General features: G+C 50.3%; 1 protein-coding gene across 1 annotated transcript; it reads right to left on the bottom strand.

The window, feature by feature from the left end:
- Positions 1-1285: 1285 nt before the first annotated feature.
- PHOX2B (paired like homeobox 2B) lies at positions 1286-8942 on the bottom strand. Its single transcript, XM_066632556.1, has 3 exons — positions 8702-8942; positions 6890-7077; positions 1286-1729 (listed from the first exon to the last, which is right to left on the bottom strand). Exons 1-3 carry the CDS (start codon positions 8940-8942, stop codon positions 1286-1288), a joined length of 873 nt encoding a protein of 290 aa, XP_066488653.1.
- Positions 8943-9159: the final 217 nt, after the last annotated feature.

Raw genomic sequence — 9159 nt, 5'->3', positions numbered from 1 at the left:
AGATCTAGCTCCCCAATGCTACGTTAGAATCCCCACAATTAGTGTATGCCTGCATAGTAGCTGCTGAATCTAGTTTCAAAGCACAAAAGTGGAGAGTCCACAAGCATCACACATACGCACATACCCCAGGGACATGAGGTAGGTGGGATGACAGGTGAGGCAGAGCCTCCACTGGAGTCCTTTGAAAAGTGCTGTTGCATGTGAGGTGTGCAAGCACACACAAGCCATGCACATAGTGCATGAGTTGTGAGTGCTAGCTCACCTCACATGCAGCATCACTTTTTGATGCTCACTTGCCTCCCCACCCACTCCACTGCACATTCCTGACACACACACACCTCAGTTACTTTGCTCCAGTAGAAGCACATTTTTCCAGGATACATGGAGTCAGTGCCTTAGTGGTCAATCAAAAGAAATGCAACCCTCTCTCCAAGTCATACTGTGTGTATGTGTCCCCTGATGATTTTATGTGGTGAAAAATATGTACCCTCTGCACATGTTTTTTGGGTGGGTTGGGGGTCTCTTTCTGACTTGACACATTCCAGGGCACAGCCCTGCCGCTTAAAAGAAATTGGGGGGGGGGGGTGTCAAATGAAGTACTCTGGAGTCAGTGAGAAAATAGGAATTGTGCCTACTAACAAGGTTACATGGGTACAGTGGGAGGGTGCAGTGAGGCAGCAGCCATGCCAACTCACAAATGTCCCCATGAGCCTCCTGGCACCGTGAGTCAGAAACAGGACGTGGGGAGCCCACGCTGGTTGCAAATCAGTCCTAAGAGACAGCTGGGGAGGGGGAAGAGATTACATTGCAGTAGCAGCAACAACAGCAACAACAGGAAAAGAGCACTGGCAGCTGGTTGACAGTTTTATCCTGGTAAGAGGCTGCAAGAGGAGAGGAGGAGTCAGGTGCAGCATCATCTACTGCAGAAGGATGCTGGATGCAGTCAAGGAAGGTAGAGCAAGTTGGACTAGCCCAGCAGGGCCATTGCAAGTCACCACCAAGCCGGTTCCTGGAAAGGGATGATGAGGGGCTCCTCTCTCTTGGAAAGAAAAGCCATCACCCTCACCTGAGCCAGCCCCCCAGAGGCAGGGAGGGGGGAAGGCGGAGGCTGGAGGCACAGTCCATCCATCAGCACTGCAGCCCGCAGTTCCTAGAGGTGCCTGAAGCGGGTGCCAAATCCTTCTGATCTCGGTGGAGGGCATGGCCACTGGAGGAGCGCCCTGCCCAGAAAAGACTTGGCCCCGCCCCCTCCATGGCCTAGCCCCACCCACCCCCTGCCAGCTGTTCAGAACATGCTGCTCTTGACCAAGGTGCCTTTGGTGCCATTGGGTCTCTGCAGCGAGGACAGGACGCTGGCGAAGGGCCCACCTAAGGAATCCGGGATGGAGGTGATGGGCCCCGGCCCAGGAGCCCAGCCCTGCCCGGGCCCCGCTGCTGCTGCTGCCAAGCCTCCAGGTGCAGTGCCTTTGCCTGCCTCTGGCCCTGATCCTGGCCCCCCCTGGCCCCCTGCAGGGCTAGGACCACCGCCACCCCCACAGCTGGGTGCTGGGTTGGGGTTGGGGCCAGGCCCACCAGTGCTGTCCGGGTCGGTGCTCTTGGCCTCCTTGCTCTCGTCATCCCGCGAGGAGTCTGACTTCTTCCCTGAGGAGCCATTCTTGGCCGCGGCTGCTGCTGCGGCCGCCGCCCGCTCCTGCTTGCGGAACTTGGCCCTGCGGTTCTGGAACCAGACCTGGAATGGAGGGAGGGAGGAGAGAACATAAGGACAGGAGAAAAGCTCTGCTGGGTTAGGCCCAGGGCCCATCACCACATCCTGTGGCAAGGAGTTCCGCAGGCTGGGTAGAGAAATGTTTTCTTTTGCCTGTTTTAACTCTCCTGACAATTCTAGTGGATGGCCCCTGGTTCTGATGATGTGCTGAAAGCAGCTGATGGTGGTGCTGGGAGAGCCCATGGGCCAGAGAGTTTTCAGGGGCTGTATCCAGCCCACAGGCCTTGTGTTTGACACCATTGATTTAGAACATAAGAAGATCAGGCCAAAGGCCCATCTAGTCCAACTTTCTGTATCTCAAAGTGGCCCACCAGATGCCTCAGGAAGCATGACAAGACAAGAGACCTGCATCCTGGTGCCCTCCCTTACGCCTGGTATTCTGAGCTGCAATTCTGAAATTAGGAGGTTGCACACACCCATCACACCTTGTAACCTGTGATGGGCTTTTCCTCCAGAACTCTGTTCAATCCCCTTTTAAAGGCATCTAGAACCAGATGCCATCACCTGCATCCTGCCCATATACCAATCTCCACCAGAGAGGTGGCAGATGCAGCATGTTCCCAAGAGTGGGCATAGTTGAAAACTGTATTGTGTCCAGTTGTGAACCTTGATGCTACAGTCCTACATGCATGTTCATCAGGGCATAACAACTCTCATGGAATTTGGTGGGGCTTACTTCCACCAAAAAAAAGAAAAAGAAAAAAGATTCCTGCTAAAACCGCTCTTTACAGTGGCTCCCAAACTCTTTAGCATCAGGATCCATCGTAAAAAAGAAAAAAGTTTCACTTTACCAGCTTCTGTGGCTATAATGGTGATCATCACCAGTGCCCACCCCTAAGTAATAGGTTCTTTAACCCTTGATGCACGTAGCCTAATCTGCCTTGTCAGTTTTGCGACCCACCAAAAATTAGGTCTTGACCCACTGTTTGGGAACCACTGAACTAGGAGATTCAAAGCTCTGCTTGTCTCTCCTTTATCATGTTTCTAAACAGCCTTAGCAGGTGCATGTTTCTAAGGTCCCAGTCCTATCCAACTTCCCAGCACTGATGAAGCTGTGCCAAAGGGGTTTACGCCGTATTCTGCAGCGGGGAAGGCAGTCATGGAACCCTACTCAAGGTAAGGGAACTTTTGTTCTCTTGCATTGGGACTGCATTAGCACTGGAAAATTGGATAGGACTGGACCCTAAGGAGCCTTAGCAGGCAGTTGCCCTTTTTGTTCTATATAATCCAGAATAATGAACGAGGCTGGCCATAGGGTTAGTGCCCTAAACATATGAAACACCTGAAGCTTAGGGGAGACAACATTTTACATCATTGTCCCCTCAGATTCTTCATCAGTCACAATTGCTTTTTTAAAAAATTGGTTAATTTTTCTCTTGTGGTCAGCTGCCTTGGAAGATTGTGATCGAGCATGAACGCAGAATATAAGTGTTTCAAATATGTGGCAAACAATGGGAAAGCAATCCAACCTTTTATCTATAAAAGGTTCTAAGAATGAACCTTTCTGTATTAAACAAACTTGAAAGTATACCCAGAAGAGGGCAGGTCATTCTTTACAATCCTGATTGTATAACAGATATAAATACAAATGCCCCTGTATGGAGCAGTCACTGCAAAATGGCATGCATGACATGTAACTCAATGGAAAGACAGTTGTGTGCGAGGTAATGAATAGAATTTAACACAAGTATTCCCCTTCAAAAATCTAGGGAAATAAAATTCTTCCCATTTGGCAATCTTTTACAGACAACTGCCTTATTGCGAGATTACATTCACTCAGTGGTATTCAACAGAGAAGAATGTTGGCTCAGACTGCAATCCTATACACACTTTCCTGGGAATAAGCTCCATTGAGCACAAAGGGACTTACTTCTGAGTAGACATGCATAGACAGGCATGCTGTGTGATGTCTCATCTCTTACTTTCTTCAAATCCCTCCTCACAACCCACTTTTTTCCATGAAGAACTTGGCATAACCCCTCTACTCGACTGTGACTATGCTAAAGTACTTATAACTGAGATATACACACCTTCCCGTTTTTCCGTACTTCCATTTTCCAACCCTTCCTCTGTTGTCTCTCTTGTGTTGGAATTTTAGATTGCCAGCTCTTTGGGGCAGGGACCTGTACTTTGTACATTGACAGCACTATATAAACAAATAAGATAAAGCAAGGCAGTACCTATGTGCGAACAGCAGTCCTGCCACAAAGAATTGTTATGGCTATTAGTAACAATAGCTCTTTGTGACACACATCACATTTTTGTATCACCCTTCCTCCAAGGAGCTCAAGGTGGTGTACATAGTTTCCTCCCTTTGTCCTCACAACAACCCTGTAAGGTAGGTGAGGCTGAGAGATAGTGACTGGCCCAAGGTCACCTATGAAGTTTCATGGCTGAGTAGGGTTTTGAACTTGGATCTTCCAGGTCAAAGTCCAACTCCCAAACCACTACAGCATCCTGGCTCTAGGTGGCTACTAGCTATGTTATTTAGTGCATTGGTACTTGCCCTCTCAAACCGGGGTAGATTATGGCAGCTGTAAGTACATCCTTTGGATAGGCACAATGAATAATGCACTCCCCATTAAAGTAGCAGTGTGGGCAATACAGAAATACAGCAGTATTTTACTGCTGAAATTGCTACTGGAGAAAAAAAAACCCACGATTGTTTGAGAGGGTAAGTGCACAATCCCCTATTATATCTCAATTTATAGATGTGGGAGACATACATGATCTAGCTGTAGAGTTGTGTGGCTGAAATCTGATGGCCTTTGTTGGTAGGCAGAAAGAAAAAATGCTAAGTTAGGTAGCCCATTACTCTAGACCTAGCATGATAATTTTGTCTGGTGTGTTTTGTGAGTGTCTGAATGATGGCTCTGACCACCTATGTTCCATGCATTTGCCAGTCACTAGAAGGCACATCTAGTGTAGCACAAAAGAGCCATGACATCTCTGACCCTTGTATTGCTTCCTGCAGGGCTGGCCTTAGGAGCTGCGGGGCCCAACTGGAAGCTTTTTTTTTTTTTTTGTGAGCCCCAGGTTCACAGCCAAGGTCCGCGGAATCTTAGAGATACAAATAAAATGTATTATAGAATTTCTAACTCTATGTTAGAATGGAAAAAAACAAAAACAAAATAAGCATTTAAAAAGTGTATGTGAGTTAATGGATCAAATGGAGCTAAGCATATTATAATACATAATTGCACACTAGAGTAGATTATCCAAGCACTGGAGGGCCCTTAGACGTGGGGCCCACTTGGGAGCAATTGGTCTGACGACCTTAAAGCTGGTCCTGGCTTCCTGTTCCATGCTCTGTGTGCTGCTCATGAACATCTGGAACCACCCTTAGTCCTCCCCTACACTGCCTCGCCATGCTTTTCCAAGGCCTGCTTTGGCCTGGACATATCTCTGGCTTTCTGTACAACTAAACTGCTTCCGTACCAACTTCCATGCAGTAGATGAAGTTTACCGAATAGCCCATGTTATTCATTTTTTGTCACACACAACCCTCTGCGCTCACAATCAGGATGTCAAAGAATGGTAAAAGCATAGGGTGCATAGAGTGCTGTGTGGATTCTTCACTTCAACAAATCTAGTTATAAACCTATAGCAAAGGGGACTGGAGTTGTAATGTAACTGCATATCGATCAGTTACATTGTCGGTTTCTTAAGAATCCAGATTTACACTTTGCTTGGTAAGTTATTATCCATGATGTTTCCACATAAACCTAGGCAGTAGCTTTGCAGATAAGGACTGGAACTGACAGCCCAATCCTATGCATGTCTACTCAGAAGTAAGTATCATTAGAGACAATGGGGCTTACTCCCAGGAAAGTGTGGATAGGATTGGGCTGTGACTTAGCTCACCTTTTCAGAAAGGTCAAAATTCTAGAAAGAGTTAACTCTAGACCAGTGTTCTTCAGCCCACATGTGGGTTGTGACCCAAATGGGGTTGTGAAGCCTCATGTGGGTGGGGGTTTGTGTTAACCTTTCAAAGCCTGTGCAAGAGGGGGCTTGGATCCAACCCCATAATGGTACTGCCTTATCAGAACTGAGTTCTTGATGTAATCCTGCACAGCTTCTTCCCACTGTCTTGCTCCCCAACTCATAAGGCTGGCCTTGTTCAGGCTACTACCTCACATGGTTGTTGTGAAGACACAAAAGAAAGGGGGAAACAGGGAGGGTGGGGTGGGTGGTGACAGGAGTGGGGTCCTGGGAGGGGGATGGGGATTGGTGGTGGGTCCCCAGTCTCACAGAAGACAGACAGACAGACAGGGGTCATGGCATGAAAAGGTTGAAAACCACTGCTCTTGACCCAACCAGTCCCTGCCTCAAGGTCTCTTAGCCCTTGCAGAATAGCCAGCCAGCCAGAGGTTTGAGCTGTACAGCAAGTGAGCCAAAGGCGGGGAGGGGGGGGAAGACCTTTCAATCTGACACAGAGACAAATGTTGGCTACCCCATCCCCCAAGCATGAGTGATCACACGGAGCATGAATTTCACTAATTGTGAAAAAATAAATAAAACTAATTCTAAAGTACCCCCAACTCCCTGTCTGCAGGGTTTAAATGGGACTAGTTTGGGCTATCAAATTTTATACCTATTTTATTCCAGCACAGAAGCCCCCCCCCCCCCAAACGTGGCTGATAGAGAACTAGCTAGACTCAAGGTAAACCGGAGACCCAGCACATACACACAAGATGCATTGATGTTAATGAACTGAATTATCCACACTAAAGCCCACATCAATTTCCAGCCTGTGCTTTGCTACAGCAGAGCATGAAAATGTGCCCGGCATCTACTCCTCCTCGGGCTGTCCTTCTGGGTTCTCCGGAGAGTCACAGTTGAGTCTGCATCTCCATCATCCTTGAATCCTCCTGGTACTATATTGCTCCACTTCTATTCCCCCCCCCCCGGAAGAGAACAGGATTATTTCCACCCTTGAACAACAACCCTGCGAGGTAGGCTCCACTGAGTGACAGCGACCCCGGCTCTCAAGGAGCTTAATAATGGCTGTGTGGGGATTTGGAAGATGCGTGTCCCCAATCTGAGCCTGTCCCGTTCACGCGTTACGCTCATGGTCCCAAGGCGGAAACTGCGCATATGGCCCCGCAGAAGAAGCGTGCCTACCTGGACCCTGGCCTCGGTGAGGTCGATCTTCAGGGCCAGCTCCTCGCGGGTGTAGATGTCCGGGTAGTGGGTCTCCGCGAAGACCCGCTCCAGTTCCTTGAGCTGGGCGCTGGTGAACGTGGTCCGGATCCGCCTCTGCTTGCGCTTCTCGTTCAAGCCCCCGTGGTCGGTGAAGAGCTTGTAGGGGACTAAAGGGGGGCAAGAGACACAGAGGGGGGGTGAGATGTTGCGGGGGGGGGGTTCCGATCAGAGGGCTTGGAAAGCCCGATTGGGTGCGAGAATCGAACTGGGGCTTAATTCGAATTGACCCCAAGCCTTTGGTCCATCGGATGCCCTTTCCTGGCCTGGCTGGACTTGAAGGTTGGGGTTGAAGGGAACGAGAAAAAGACCTTTTGAAGCGGAATGGAGATAATGGGGCAAGAGAACCAGTTTAGGGACGTGCCCCGCAAGCGATCCGTTTGAGCCTATTATATGGAAACGGTTCCAAGGACCATTTTTAATGCGCTTCTTTGGTGCCCCTTGTTGGGCTGGGGGGGTGGCGGCAGTCAGGGTGACCAAATGTCCTCTTTTCCCAGGACATGTCCTCTTTGTTAGCCTCGTGTCCTCCTTTTCCCTGTGAGCAGGCAGCGCAGAGCCTTCTTGGAATTAATGAATAAATATGTAATCAATTAGATGTAATACAGTTTTAAATTTAATAATAAGTAATATGGAATTTAAATTAACCCCATGAAATCAGTATACAAATATTTTTAGCTTTTATTTGGTCATGACCTACATTTTTCTGGGATGTCCTACATTTTGGGGTGCCTGGTGGCACCCACCTCTTTGGTGGGTGTGACATCTGGTCACCCTGTTGGGAGTGGGGCTTTGGGAGGCCAGGCACGTCTCTCCCTGCAAGGTAGGCTTCCCAAGACATCCACCACTAAGCCGGAAGGGGTTCGCAAAGCGGATCCGCAGCGGAGCATTCACACGAGAGGAGGACCACCGTGTCTAAAAACGCCACCAAGTTAGCACGTTCTAAAAGGTGAAACAAAAGGAACCCCCCCCCCCAAAAAAAGTGCCAGGAGGAGGTCCCCCCAAAAAGTGCCTGGAGGATCCCCCCCAAAAAAGTGCCAGGAGGCTCCCCCGAGGATGCAGTTCTGCTCCCATTGAATTCAATGGGGGGGAAAAGATTCCTCCATTGAACTGAATGGCGCAGGAGCGCAGCCGCCTTTGGCCAACGCAGTCCAGGTCCCGAGTCCTCCTTGGAGCCCGATGCTAAAAGGGGAAAGAAAGTCAGGAAGGAGGGGAGACAACCCCCCCCCCCAGCCCCACATCTCCCGGTGGCTTCTTCGCTGTTGCTCGGAAAAATCGGAAGAAAAACAAGATGATGCTGATGATGATGGTGATGAAGAAGAAGAGGAGGAAGAAGAAGACAGTGTCAGTAATGAGCTTTCCTCTCGGCTTATTTAATTATTTCCCAGCTTTTCCCGTCTCCCTCGCGAAGTAAATAAATTATGCCGATCATTTTGGCAGCTTAAGATAATTTTGTTGGCGGTTTCGGGTGTGACTTCGGATAGTGTAGCGGGGTAAGTGAATTACACCCCCCTCCTTTCTCTCCCCCCACCCCTCCTCTGCTCTGCTCTCCTTCCCCGCAATCGCTCCTAACGTGATAAATCCTTTCATTTGGGTAAGCAAATGTCGTTTGGTAAATCCTAAACAGGCTGGCCAGGCGACGGGGGTTCAGGTCGGGCTTAGAGCTGGACCGGGCTTAGCGGGGGCGGCTGGCGGGCTGGCCGGCTGGCCGGGCGTCCCTGGGGCGGAGGTGCTTACCTGCTGCGTAGGGACTGCTCTGGTGGTCCCTGAGAGTGCCCAGGCTGCAGGATCCGGGGGTGAGGGACGGGCACCCGGAGGTGGCCCCGAAAGTGGTCCTGATGGGGTTATACTGGAAGCCGCTGGCCTGGCTGCAGGAGCTGAAGTCCGCGTAAGCCGAAGCCAGGCTGGACGTGTCCATCCCGGCCATGCACGACTCGTAGGCGGAGGAATTGAGGTAGGAGTATTCCATTTTATACATTGAAAAGGCTCGCTCGGGGGCTCGGCCAGCGTGTGTGGGGCGGGGGAGCGGGGCAGCCTCCGGTCGGACGGGCAGGGGGCGAGAGGGGCAGCCCGGCCGCGGAGAGATGCTCGCTGCTCCGCGCCCGCTTCCAGAGTGGCCTCCCCGCGCCCAGCCCAGGCGAGTCTTATGGAAAAAGGGCTCCTATGCGCTGCCTCGCCCCAGGTCTCTGGAGCAT

Source organism: Tiliqua scincoides, chromosome 6 (assembly GCF_035046505.1).
Source record: "Tiliqua scincoides isolate rTilSci1 chromosome 6, rTilSci1.hap2, whole genome shotgun sequence".
Classification (NCBI taxonomy): domain Eukaryota; kingdom Metazoa; phylum Chordata; class Lepidosauria; order Squamata; family Scincidae; genus Tiliqua; species Tiliqua scincoides.
Note: the sequence above shows the minus strand (reverse complement) of the source record. Positions and strands in the feature narration are given on the sequence as shown.

Coding starts and splice junctions, on each gene's coding strand:
- PHOX2B (XM_066632556.1), bottom strand. CDS start 8,942: ATGTATAAAATGGAATACTCCTACCTCAATTCCTCCGCCTACGAGTCG. Junction 7,078..8,701: donor GAGCAGTCCCTACGCAGCAG/GTAAGCACCTCC, acceptor GCCCCCCTTTAG/TCCCCTACAAGCTCTTCACC. Junction 1,730..6,889: donor TCACCGAGGCCAGGGTCCAG/GTAGGCACGCTT, acceptor CCTCCATTCCAG/GTCTGGTTCCAGAACCGCAG.